This window comes from Rhineura floridana, chromosome 6 (genome assembly GCF_030035675.1).
Source record: "Rhineura floridana isolate rRhiFlo1 chromosome 6, rRhiFlo1.hap2, whole genome shotgun sequence".
Classification (NCBI taxonomy): domain Eukaryota; kingdom Metazoa; phylum Chordata; class Lepidosauria; order Squamata; family Rhineuridae; genus Rhineura; species Rhineura floridana.
In genome coordinates this window covers 93,851,356-93,864,597 of record NC_084485.1, presented here as the reverse complement: position 1 = coordinate 93,864,597, position 13,242 = coordinate 93,851,356, and the positions used below count along the sequence as shown (strand labels likewise).

Sequence of the window (13,242 nt, the reverse complement as noted above, 5' to 3'; positions counted from 1 at the left end):
TTTGCTCCTATACTGGGTTCTCTGAAAATGTTTAAAAACAGCAAGTCTTTGAAATGACATTGTCTGGGTTATATGCGTTGCCTCAGTCTCCTGGATACAGGTAAGAGTTATTGACTCGTAATTAGGAATTCATTTTTATGAACTCTTGACCTAAACAGTCATCATGTGTAGGATTTATTTCTCTACAAAACTGGTATCTTTGAAAAAGTAATGCCTATATTCTGATATTTTTATAGATTCCATACTCTTCTTCATCGCCTGGTACATATGTGGTAAGTTCATATTTCTTTATGGGTCATATGATTAAATATTTTGCTCTGTGCATGCACAAATATGAATCCTGGATTAATCTCAGGATACAAATGCTCACAGTGAAACTTTGTTCAATGTCTCATGTATGCGCTTCTAGGGTGATGCCAGAATTTTAAACATTCTGAGCCACAGATATAGTTGCTGGGGAAGCTCCTTTTTGTTTCACCAGACAGGCTGAATTAAGCATTTTTATAGCCCCCTCCCCTTGACCATGCCTCAAAAGTAGGGGGGGATGCCTTATCTACCCCATCTGTCTGAAGGATGCACTGGCGGTAATGGCCCATGTAACAGCATTTAGTGATCTTAAGAACATATGAAGTTTGGAGTGGTAATTATAATTTGCATTTGTATTGCTGAAGAATTTGAGTGTATATTCCTAATTGGTCCAGAATAAGATCATCTCATTAACACATCTAAGAAGTACGTTACAGCATTCTAAGTTTCCCATTTCTGTTTGCATCTTCTGCAGATGTGAAGGTTATAGAAAGAATGCCCCCCTGTTACTACCCTGGCAGATAGACTTGGTATATGTGCCTCGCACAGATGCGCCCCCACTACTTCTCAGTAAAACCTCCATTTTTCCTGAGGCTTAAACAAAGAAATTGCACTTTGGCTACAAGAGTGCATCAAAGGTTTTAGCAGGAGATTAATGCTTGGCTGAATACCAAGGTGAGACATTGTTGCTGACAGCAGCAGGATCTGGCTGACCTATTGCAGGCTATGTTATCACAGTGGTTTCTGATGTGTATTTAATCTTGTCAACAGGGGCCCCCTGGTGGCGGAGGTCCTCCTGGAACACCTATCATGCCTAGCCCCGCAGGTAAGGGTGAAAGAAGGCAGAACTAATTTTCCCCCATTTTTTAAAAAAATTGTGAGCCCAGTAGTGAATGGATTAGTTGGTTTCTTTTGCCATTGGATTTGATTTAAGGTAACAACATAACAATTTGCATGCCACTGATATGCTGTTTGATTATTGATGGTGTGCAGCTGTTCTAAAGCAAACTGACTCTTTTCAAAGGAAGTGATTTTGTCTTCAGTTCCTCTTTCCTGCCGTCACTCCCAGCCATGTGCTGATGGCTTTTAGGGCTGAGGGGTGTGAGAAAGGAGGTTAGTGGAGGATTCAGCCATGCCATCAGCCTTTCCAGACTGGTGGAAGGCAGTTTGCATCATATTTCAGCTTTGAGTTCCCAGTAAGCAATGTGAAAGATGCTCTGCTTCTTCCCTTGATGAATTATCCTTGTGAAATTTGACACATTCTGATGTGTTAGTAATTTTTTTATCCAATTTTTATGTTGGTAGATAAGGAAACATCCTTTTTCTTGAGGATTTGTAAAAACTAACTAGAAACACACACTCTTTAAATATCTAAAAGAAATTAAGAGAATTTTTGTAAACACCTTGTTAAGTTCCACCCTGCCAACTTACTCAAGGCTATTATATTATTTCCCCTATTATACTAGGAAAGCCTACAGAAATCTTTTTTTGTTGTCGGGGCCACTGTTGTCATGCTGCCAGATTAGTACTGAGAATGAGCAGGGTGGCATCTGAATGCCCCTTTACAAAACAGTGCTCTCCCTACACCTCCCCAGAAGGAGGCTGAGTAAAATCCCCTCCCCCATGTTCCTCATAGTAAAGTGGGAGGGGAAGGAGAGAGTGTCAGTGTTGGGGCTGATGAATATTCCTGATAGCCCTGCAAGGGTGATTTACTACACATTGTATGTGTTGGTGGCAAGAAGAAAAGCGGGGGGGGGGGAGGCAAGCCATGCTGCATGTAACTGTGGTGTACCACAGCTGCAGGGGTGGAGCTACCATGTAATATTACCATTGCCTTCCTGCTCTTGCATTTTTATGAGAACTCTGACCTACATTTCAGACTAGGTCATAATAAAACAATCCATATGTTAATGTAGGCACAGCTCTTCTCTCTTTGTTTTTTTATTCTGTCACCATGGCCTGTTTGTAATTTGTGTGTGTTTTGTTTGTATTCTGCAGCTTGATTAAACACTGTTTATCTCCTAGTACTCTCATCATTAAGAAAAACCTAGATTCCTGCTTTTTGAAAAATAATGTGGCTGAATATCATCCATGTATTTTTTGAAAGAAGAAATATGATGCTGTAGCAAGATAATTGCATTGGCTAATTTTGAAGTGTTATGTGACACATGGCAGCAAATTATCTTTCTACACCTCTCCTGGCAAGAAAGTCCCAATATCCTTGGTTAGTAGCAGAATTCTTTTCACAGTTGAATTTCTGTGATTAAAAACTTTGTGAATCTTCATTAAATACAAATTAGCCAGAAAATGGTGGTACTTAGAGAGAATTTTAGGTGATAAAATACAAAAGAATGAGTTCAAGTGGCATGAGTTTGTTTTAATTAAGAAATGAATTAATCACCCTGACTTAGTGGGTTTCACTGTTCTACAGATTCGACAAATTCAAGTGACAACATCTACACAATGATTAATCCCGTACCGCCTGGAGGCAGTCGGTCGAATGTAAGTCTGCTTTCTAATAATTTACATATCAGATACCATAACAAATCATAATTAACTTCATCAGTTGAGGGTAAAGCAGTTTAATTGATTTCAGCCATTTGTTACAAAACAGAAATAAAACAAACCATCAAAAAGTGATTAACTCTTCAGCGACTTTGTTAATTTTTTACGCTTATTAAAACAGCTGCATTCAAGCGGCTCTGGTCAAGACTGTCATGCACACTGCCAGTTAGCAGGGTTATATTTAAAGGGGACGCAGCTGAAGCCCTGGTCCTTTTTGCACCTTTAATTCAAGCTGATTTCAAAGAGCTGCTGTTAAGATTTCCTAAGATTTTGTCTTTAGAACAGTGCCAGCTCCAAGGTTTGGACAAGATGCTCTAATTCGGGAAGGGTGGCTCTTTCCTGAATAGTGCTATCTCCTCCTCACTGCTGTTGAGAGAGCAGGCAAGGTGAACAGAGTTTTATGCTCCTTCTTCTTGCACCTGTCACTATTCACTTACATGTGAAGTGGAGGCAGTGACAGCAAGGAGGAGTAACAGCAGTCAGAAGTCTTATGACGGTCGGCAGTGGCCCCCCTGCTTTGGGCAGGGGGGCTCAGCAGATGCTCAACAATCCCAACCCTGCTTTAGAATTGGCCAACGGGATTATAATGTATGCTTCTGCAAATTTGTCAGAAACACCTACACCCAAACAGCTGCTTTGCCATCACATTGTGCTCTTTGTGGCTGAGCATCACCATAAGACTTTCAACTGAGCTTGTGGCAATGACAGTAACTTCAGACGAAACCATTGTCAACGCCACTAGCTGGAGGATTGCTGAAAGAGCATTCCGGCCACATTCACACCATACATTTATTCCACTATTATTCCACATTAAGCAGTCATGACTTCCCCCAGAGAATCCTGGGAAGTCTAGTTTGTGAAGGATACTGAGAGTTGTTAGGAGGTTCCTACTCTCCTCACAGAGCTACAGTTGCCAGAGTGGTTTAAGGGTCAGTCCCTCTTCTCAGAGAACTCTGGGAATTGTAGCTCTGTGAGGGGAATAGGGATCTCCTAACAACTTTTAGCACCCTTCACAAACTGCACTTACCATAATTCTTTGAGGGAAGTCATGACTGTTTAAAGCAGAATAATAGGGGGATAAATGTATGGTGTGGATGTGGCCTCCGTCTGTTTCTCAGACAGCATTGTCCAAAGATGATGGAACACAAAACAGAGTGAGGTAGTAGTAGCAGAGACTTAAATCTCAGGGTTTTAATGCATTGGACATCTGGAGCAGCAAGCAGCTGATTGTAGGAATAAAAAACTGGGGTCTGAAGACAGCTGTTGGAGTTCAGTCCCTTAAAGCTAATCTGGTCCTGGCCAGTATTTGGATAGAAAACAATCAGGGAACCCAGTGTGTGCTTCCTAAAACTGCTTTAATGAAAGGAAGGGATACAAATAGATGATGAGGGGCTAAAAAAATCTGGACTGGCAACTGAAACATTTTGTCAGATGGGATTTTGGAGGCCTGGATTAGTAATGCTATTAGAACGTCCACTCTCCAGTTTGGCACTTCTTCTATCACTAGATTTGCACGTGGCAAGCTGGAGGTTGCTCAGATATAGCCTGCAGAGCTGTTCATAGTAGTAGGGAACCAGCCTATCACATTAACACTGAAGTAGAGCTGGTGGCAAGATTGTTGGAGCTGCCAGTGCAATTGAGAAAATACAGTACATGATAAAAATAGCCACAGAATGGATATGGCACTGCTGAGCATATCGCAACCTTCAAACAGTATCAAAAGCCCAGATACCACGTAATAAGTTGAGCAGCAGCTGCTCCATTTGGCTGTCCGCTTCAATCCAAAAGCAAAGAGCAAAGTTCCCTACAGTTTCCTGTCAGGGTTGAAGTTGCCCACAGGAATGATACACGATCCAGTATCTCAATTGCTTCTCAGAAGAGAGAGTGTGTTGTACCACACCCTCAATTAAAGGACACATACCCAGCGGTCAGTGATGGGTTTTCAGTACAAACGTTTGTTTCCAAAAGAACTTTATTTTTATTTTATTTTTAGCAGAAATCAGAAAAATTGGTTTGCAGAGCATTTCTGCCATCAGAGTTCTGAAGCTTCTCAGTGCCACTATACATACAAACGCATCAATTAGATGTTGATATTTTTAACATGATGACTGTATCATAACTGCCAGCATTATTTTTTCCCTTACTTAGTTCCCAATGGGACCTGGATCGGATGGCCCAATGGGAGGCATGGGGGGGATGGAGCCCCATCACATGAATGGCTCATTAGGTAAGACTTCAGAAATTATTCAGGGTAAGATGCAGGGAAGATACTTTTTGGACTCTCTAGTCTGGCTTTTTGGACTCTGTAGTCTGGCACTACTTCTATCACTAGGTTTACACATGGCAAGTTGGAGGTTGCTCAGATGTAGCCTGTAGAGCCGTTTGTGGTAGTAGGGAACCAGCCTATCACATTGGCACTAAAGTAGAGGTGGTGGCAAAATTGTTAGAGCTGCCAGCGCAATTGAGAAATACAGTAGATGATCAAAATAGCCACAGAATGGATATGGCACTACTGAGCACTTGCCTTTTGACTGGGGAATCAGTACTGGGCAGTGGAACAGTTGTTTAAGATACGTTACAAGTAGTTAGACCTGTTTAGAGTGCCTTACATGTGGAAACTTGGGGGGACTTGCAGTGAGACACAAGTTGTTTTGATTGTTGCTTTTTGCAGTGAATGTTCCTTGAATTTTCAGAATTTCAAGACAATTATTGGATTGTAGCTTTGGGACCGCATTGTGGTAGTGGGGCTCTGGTAGGCCCCTCCCCTGGCAAACTGCTTTGTTCAATTCCGCCTTTCTGCCCATATCCCCATGGGCTTATTCAGTGGCATTGGCGCAAAGTAGCCATGATGTAAATTTTCATACAGAGCCTTGAGCTTCAACTCACTCCAGGGGCTTTGTGGAAATTAAAGTAGCAGTTAGCGAGTGCTGAACGCTAGGAAAAAAGGTTTGAAGGGGTGTTTAGTACAGGCATGGGCAGTAGGCCCTGCCAGGGTGCTTGGAGCCACGGCAGCTGCTCGAGGATGCCACATGATGACACCAGCCCTCACTAGCCTCCGTGATAGTGGCCTTTATCCTGACCTTCTAGAGCTGTGCCTGTTGGTCAATGTGGTTTTGATTAGGATTTTTGTGTGCGTGTGGTGTGTACCTTGTTTGTTTCCAGAGGTTTGGGTAAGTTGCTCAGTGTTGGTAATCTGCAAGCCTTGTTAGGACCTTTCCATTCCAAACATAGAAAAGTAGCCAGGGAGCAGGACTGCTAGTCACAGGCTTGCCAGACTCCTGTTGATGGATAAAGGGGAAGAAGCAGTAACCTAACAGTAGTGTGAGTGTTTTAATTAAAGCAGCAGAAAGACCCATTAACCTCCTATGCTTGCCTTATACATCTTGCTGAAGTAGAGGTGCTGTACTCCATCTTGATCAGTGTCACAAAGCTCACGGGAGGGAGGTGAGGCCATAGCAACTCGATTAGGCCATTACTCTAGTGCCATGCAGGAAGGTGAGTGAGGCTCTGCTCCCGGGAGTTCTGCATGCAAAGGAATGGCAGCTGAGGCAACCCGAGCATGTCCTTTTCTGGAGGCAAATGTTAAGAGGTTTGCATTAGCCCAGCTGTGACCTGCAGCTCACTAATGTACTGCCAGCTGCTTCCTGGAAAGCCTAGCCGGAGCTTCTTGCAGCAGCATCTTATATCTGGATGATGGTTCAGGGACTAAACACTTCAGTACAGAATGGGGAGTGGCTCATTGAAGGGGTGGGAATGCTTATCCAGAGCAAGGAAATGTAACTCTGCTCACTAAAGTCTACCTTTTTTCTTCTTCTCCTTTTTGGTCTTCTTTCGCAAGGGTCAGGAGACATAGATGGACTTCCAAAAGTAAGTCTACATTTTGTGAGCCATGATTAAGCTGGGACTAGTTCTCTTGTTCTTGCTTTAATGGGTAAAAAAAAAATGTCGGGTACTATGAGACCGTGGGCAGGAGCCAAGGAGGAGTGCTGAGGCTCTATCCTTGGTTGTATTAGGGTGGCAAGAAAGCTTTATAGGAAAGCTTCTGTGGCTTCCCGCCCTCAAATCATCAGAGCAAGGACATGTTTTTTGCTCTCAGCCCTGTGAGGGTGTCATCAAGTGCAGTCATTTTCACCCATACTCAAGCTTCATATTTAGCTGTCTGTGGGATTTTTTTATTATAGAACAATATGTTTTTGTTGCTAGTACACAACACACTTGAAAAGACACTCTGTCACTTCTTGCATGTGTATATCTGTGTGGTCTGTTTTTTTTTAAACCATAGAATTCTCCAAACAACATAAGTGGCATTAGCAATCCTCCCGGCACTCCACGAGATGATGGTGAACTGGGAGGCAACTTCCTCCATTCCTTCCAAAATGACAATGTGAGTCATTCTTACACCAACTCTTCATGCTAACCGGGTTTGAATCACACAGCCTGTTAGGCTCTTTTAATCTGTTCCTGGGAAGGAATCATTGATATGTGCAGGTGAAGTGGGAGGGGTTGGTATGTGATCATGAAGGGGCTGTGTGAAGAGAACTAGACATTTAAGTAGCAGGAGACCAGATAGGAAGGTGGTTGAACCCTTTGATGACAAGGGAGTCAAAGGTGTGTAAAGGAGAAGCTTCTTTTGCAGAGAAGCTGAATGAATTCTTTGCACCTGTCTTCATAGTAGAAGATACAGGTAGATCCCTGTGCCTGAAGTTTTTCAGGAAGGAAGTCTGAGGAACTGAAACAAATGGTGGTGATGAAAGACAAATTCTAGGTCTAATAAACTAAATGAAAATTGACAAATCACAAGGTCCAGATGGCTTCCACCCAAATGTTCTCAACTCAGATGTGAAATTGCTGATCTTCTAACAACAACATGCAACTTGACCATAAGATCAGCCTCCATACCTGAGGACTGGAAAGTGGCTAATATAAAACCAGTTTTTAAAAAGGGATAAGGGGGATCCTGGAAATTACAGACCAGTTAGCTTCACATCTGTGCCAGGAAAGCTGGTGGAAAGTACCATTAAATAATAACCAATCATATAGAAGAATAAGTCTTGCTGAAGCAGAACCAGTATGGCTTCTGCAAGGGTAAGTCCTGTCTCACTAACCTGTTAGAATTATTTGAGAGTGTCAACAAGCATAGAGGTGATCCAGTGGATACAGTGTACTTGGACTTTATTTATTTGTTTATTTATTTGTTTATTTATTTATTATTTGATTTATATCCCGCCCTTCCTCCCAGCAGGAGCCCAGGGCGGCAAACAAAAGCGCTAAAAACACTTTAAAACATCATAAAAACAGACCTTAAAATACATTAAAACAAAACAACATTAAAAACTTTTTTAAAAAAAAGCTTTAAAAACATCCTTTAAAAAAGGGTTGAAAACATTATTAAAAACATATATTAACAAGCAATTCTAACACAGACGCAGACTGGGAAAGGTCTCAGTTTAAAAGGCTTGTTGAAAGAGGAAAGCCTTCAAAAGGCACCAAAAAGACAGCAGAGAGTTTTCAGCAAAGTACGGGTGCTTTCACACTGCACTTTATTCCGTTATTCTGACGATTTATTGCCTTTTAATTTGCACATAAAATTTGAGCTTTCACATGACATAACGGGTAGCTCTGGAATTCCGGTGAAATGTAGTGGAAGTTTAGCGCTAATTTCTGCAATGATACCAGAAAAATTCCAATAGCAGGCTGGGAACCTGGAAGATTGCAGGAGTTTTGCGCTAGCTGCTGCTGCTCACGGGAGAGCCATCCCAGCATGCAGTGCGTTCCTGCCCTTACCAACAGCCCTCCTAGCATACAGCCTTCGTGCGCTGCTGCGCTGCCACCGCCGCACCTCCCAGCCGATCCCAGCTGCTCCTGAGAGAGCAGCCTGTGCTGCTGCTGCTTGTGCTCAACCAGAGCCTCTGCTGCTGCGCTGCTGCACCTCTCAGCTGATCGCGATTGCGATCGCGCCTCTTTCAAACCCCCCCCCACGCCCCGAAAGAACAGGCCTCAAACCAAAGGTAGGTGAAGACCTGCTCATCCGGTGTCGCGTGAGGCCGAATGAAGGGGGGGGGGAGAGAAAAACTCTGCTCTGTGTTCTATGTGAGAAAGACTGTATAACAGGTACTGCAGTGTGAAAGGGATTTTTGAAATCCGCAATGAAGCGCTACCTTTATAATCCGTTAAACTAGCGCTATTAGCCCCATGTGTGAAAGCAGCCTACCTCACCAAAGACTCCTGAGTAAGCTTAGCAGTATGGAATAAGAGGCAAGCAACTATTGTGGATCAGAAACTGGTTAAGCAACAGGAAAGAGAGAGTAGGAATAAACGGACAGTTCTCCCAGTGGAGGGCTGTAGAAAGTGGAGTCCCCTAAGAATCAGTATTGGGACCTGTGCTTTTTAACTTGTTCATAAATGATCTAGAGTTAGGGGTGAGCAGTGTGGTGGCCAAGTTCACTGATGATACTAAATTGTTGAGGGTGTTTAAAACAAAAAGGGATTGCAAAGAGCTCCAAAGGGGCCTGTCCAAACTGAGTGAATAGGCAGGAAAATGGCTAATGCAATTTAAAATAGCAAATGCAATTCACTGTAAACAAGTGTAAAGTGATGCATGCTGGGACAAAAATAAGCACATATATGCTCATGGGGTCTGAACTGACTGTGACTGACCAGGAACAAGACCTTGGAGTCATAGAGGATAGCTCGATGAAGATATTTACTCAGTGTGTGCAGCAGCTGTGAAAAAAACAAACTCCAGTGATGGCAACCAACTTGGATGGCTTTAAAAGAGGATTAGACAAATGCGTGGGGGGATAAGGCTATCAGTGGCTACTAGCCACAATGGCTATACTCTTCCTCCTTGAGCAGACACAGTATGCTTCTGGATACCTGCTGCAGCAAACCACAGAAGGAGAAAGTGCTCTTGCACTCAGGTCTTGCTTGTGGGGTTCCCATAGGCATCTAGCTGGCTACTGTGAGAACAGGATTGATTAAATGGGCTGTTGGTCTGGTCCAGCAGGCTCTTCTTATGTTCTTAAGATTTACCTGTGTGCCAGAGGTTTCCTATTCCTGCACTAGAGGAAGAGGAGATTTTCACAGAGTTCTGTCCTGCAGCCCCCGGCAACATCTCCCATCTGTTCTGTGGTGTCACCTTGCCATCTGGAGACATTTTTTTTTGGGGGGGGGGGAGGAAGAATTTTAAAAAATGGCTTTTCCTCTTGTGGGGTGTCCTTTGGGCAGAGTTCCACCCAGGGGTAGTCTCAACTCATTATTATTATACCATTCACATGTACGGTGCATTGCGTAGTAGTGTAAGCCAAAGAGTGGTCCCTGCCCTCCTCTTAGGAATGTACAGTCAAAATTTAGAAGAGGATAGGGGAAAGTGGGTAGGAAAACAGTGCACCTATTTTATTTGAATATGTCCATACAAGAGGACCTAAATGCTCCTGTGTTTAACTCCAGAGGAGTTAGTTCTGCCAGTGGTACTTAATTACATGTAGTGGTACATTGAAAATACAGCACAGTATGGTTCTTAAAAAAGGCTCTGTGAGCTAAGACTGTATTTGTTATTATGTATTTCTGAACATTTTTTAAACCTACTTGTGTACTACCACATATTGGTTGGGTTTTTACCTTCTCCCCCCCCCCCAGTTTGGCAAACTTGTTTGGGGAATGGGAATTATTACGTCCTGATAAATTAGTGTTGAACATATTCTGCTTCTCTGATTTATTGAAGCCAATTAAGTTGCCTTATAGTTTTCATAAGCCCACATCTCTTTCATATCTCATTTCCTCAGCTTCCACAACATTTAGCATTTGGGTCTTCTTGCCTTGCTCTAACTCTGTGATTTCTCTTTTTCTCCACACACACCCCTTTCCTTCCCCCACCCAGTATTCTCCCAGCATGACGATGAGTGTGTGATTTCCCTCCTCCCTCACCCCGCATCCTCTTCTCCAGGATAAAGAAAAAGTCAGCTGCCATTTGGAGGATCTCAAGAAATTATGCAAGAAGAGAAGCTAGGTGTGTTTGGCAGGGAGACATGCAGAGAGCTGGGGACGACCCACCCCTGATTTTTAGTTTCATGCAATAAAAAGGCTGAACTTTTTATTCCATAAAACAATGAAGGACAAATCTTTAAAATATTTCAAGACATGACAAGATCCTTCTGCAGAAGAAGGATTTATTCTATGTACATGACACTTTTTTGTTGATTTTTTTTTGAAACAAACAAAAGCCTCTAGCACCCAATTCCAACCTCCTTTGCTTGATTATTCTTTTAAACCTGTTGTATGTTTGTGCTGTGCTACTCAAGGAAGCTAGTCTAGATATGAAATCTCATGTTGTCTCTGTAGCCATTTAAAAAGAATTAATAAAACTGGACAGTTTTTATAAATTAGTGGGTTTTGTTTGGAAGACCACTTCCCCCTCTTTTTTCGTTTTGCTTTGTTTTTCCATTTGATGTTTTGCAGCACAACACTCTCCAGCAAGAAGATTCAAGTGGAACAGATTTCTTCTGCCTCATTCTAAGTTGTAATGCAGCTGGCCCCCTTGTAGGATCACATCCTCCAAAACTTTAATTGTGATCTTGGTTTCTGTGACTGTGGCATGCACTGTATTAACCCCCTCCCATGTCCTCCTCCCCAAATTACAAAGAAATGTTATTAATTGCCCTTTTGCAAAACTTTAAAAGTGTCAAAATACCTGGGGGTTGGGATAGGGGTGGGGGTTATTTTATTTTTTTATGCTGGGGAGGTGTTGGTCCACCAGAATTAAAAGGAAAAGAGGTTAAAAAAACTTGACCTGGGACTCGAAAACTGTGAGCGCAAACTTCTTAACATTTGTTTTTGGTTTTAATGAAATGATGTGATCTTATTAGGGTTTCACTGTATATGCTCTGGAACTGGATGGAGATATTTTTAAGTAATTATTGTTGTTAAAATGTATACTTGCTATTCTGTAGGCTCTCTTCTCTCCCTCTTACTCTGTAATTAAAAGCAAAAGAAAAAAGAAAAGAACCTTACCTTCTCATGGTAGAGGTGACTACAGAAAAGCATACCATGTATAGTGAAACTCGCAAGTCTTGGGATCTCTGTACATTACACTCCCTTGTAGCTGGTCTTTGTTTTATATAAAAAGAAGAAGAAACCTTCACTTCTGATCTATGTATTTCATATTATGTAAAATATTATCTTCCCCTGGATTTACCTACCTTTGTGCGGATTCTTGAGAACATTGTATCTTGTTTCAGTGTTTTTTCTTACCTTGTAGTCTGGTTCTAAAATTAAGCGAGGGAAAAGAAAAGTAATTATTATACATTGTAGTTTGTGTACGATATTTGTTGATAATGTTTTATTAAAGGGATGTCTTTTTTCCGCACCCCTTAATGAAATGATTTTTTTTTGTTTGTTTGGTTTTTTTGGGTGGGAACATTGGCTTTTTATTATTCTGACTGAAAACAAAACAAACCATGTGATTTGACAAACTTTTTTAGTAGTACAATGACTTTTTTTAATGTTTGCCTTTTTCTTAGGCATTTTAATTGTGTTTTCTCTGTAGAAATATGATGGGGGTGGGGATGGCAAATGGTCAGTCTCACAGTTGCAGTCAGGATAATATTAAAAGAAAATAAATAAATAAACCATCAAACCAAGATTTGTCCCATTGCTAATGCAACGCCCTTTCAATTTTTATTTTTTTTTATAAAAAGGATAACGAACAGGTTTCATTGTATTAAAGTGATAGCTAAATTTTTGTCTCATTGGTTTGGGATGGTTTTTAAAAGATGAATCAGGACCCTCTCCTCTCCCTTCCCCTTCATGCTGTAATAAATATCAACATTTGATTTCAGTTCCTCGCTGTTTGTTACTGTTGTAACAGCTGTCTTCTGCCTCTCATGGCTGTAGCAATTCCAGAAGTGATGGCACGGGTAGCGGGTGGTCATATCATGCATTCTTATTCTGAAGATGCAGCTACTGCTTGGATTTTAGGTCCTGCTTTCACCTTCCTTTTCAAGACATCCTTGTATTCAGGCAAGCCATAACTTGAGAGTTGTACAACATCAGACAATGGAAGATCATCAGGGCCAGCCCTAGCATTAGACAGAGTGAAACAGCTGCCTCGGGCGGCAGATTGTGGGCAGCAGCAGCAGCAGCAGCAGCTATTCTAGCTCTTTCCTTCTGTTGGAACTGTGTATGCCCCATAAGCTAACTTACTGCCACTAGAAGTGCAGGACACCATCCTATTGCCAGTGTTGAAATAAGATTCAACTGCTTGTGTATATGGAATGAGGGGTATCGTGTGCATCATCTTGTCTTTTGCCTTAGGCACCAAAAAGCCTGAAGAACATCCAGAAGCACCTATGTTCTTTAGAGAGTAAAGTTAGC

At 42.0% G+C, this 13,242-nt stretch overlaps 1 protein-coding gene across 13 annotated transcripts in view; it reads left to right on the top strand.

The window, feature by feature from the left end:
- SSBP3 (single stranded DNA binding protein 3) overlaps positions 1–12,706 on the top strand; it is a 244,673-nt gene extending 231,967 nt beyond the window's left edge. For 6 of the 13 annotated variants that reach the window (XM_061633088.1, XM_061633083.1, XM_061633089.1 and 3 more), the window contains 7 exons: positions 237–272; positions 1,078–1,132; positions 2,738–2,808; positions 5,020–5,098; positions 6,710–6,738; positions 7,154–7,255; positions 10,817–12,706. In XM_061633088.1, coding sequence (XP_061489072.1) covers positions 237–272; positions 1,078–1,132; positions 2,738–2,808; positions 5,020–5,098; positions 6,710–6,738; positions 7,154–7,255; positions 10,817–10,879 — 435 coding nt within the window. In that variant the 3' untranslated portion in view covers positions 10,880–12,706. Of the gene's footprint in view, positions 1–236; positions 273–1,077; positions 1,133–2,737; positions 2,809–5,019; positions 5,099–6,709; positions 6,739–7,153; positions 7,256–10,750 lie in introns of all 13 variants that reach the window. The other 7 variants (XM_061633090.1, XM_061633085.1, XM_061633081.1 and 4 more) reach the window with 2 other exon arrangements.
- The last annotated feature ends 536 nt before the right edge of the window (positions 12,707–13,242 follow it).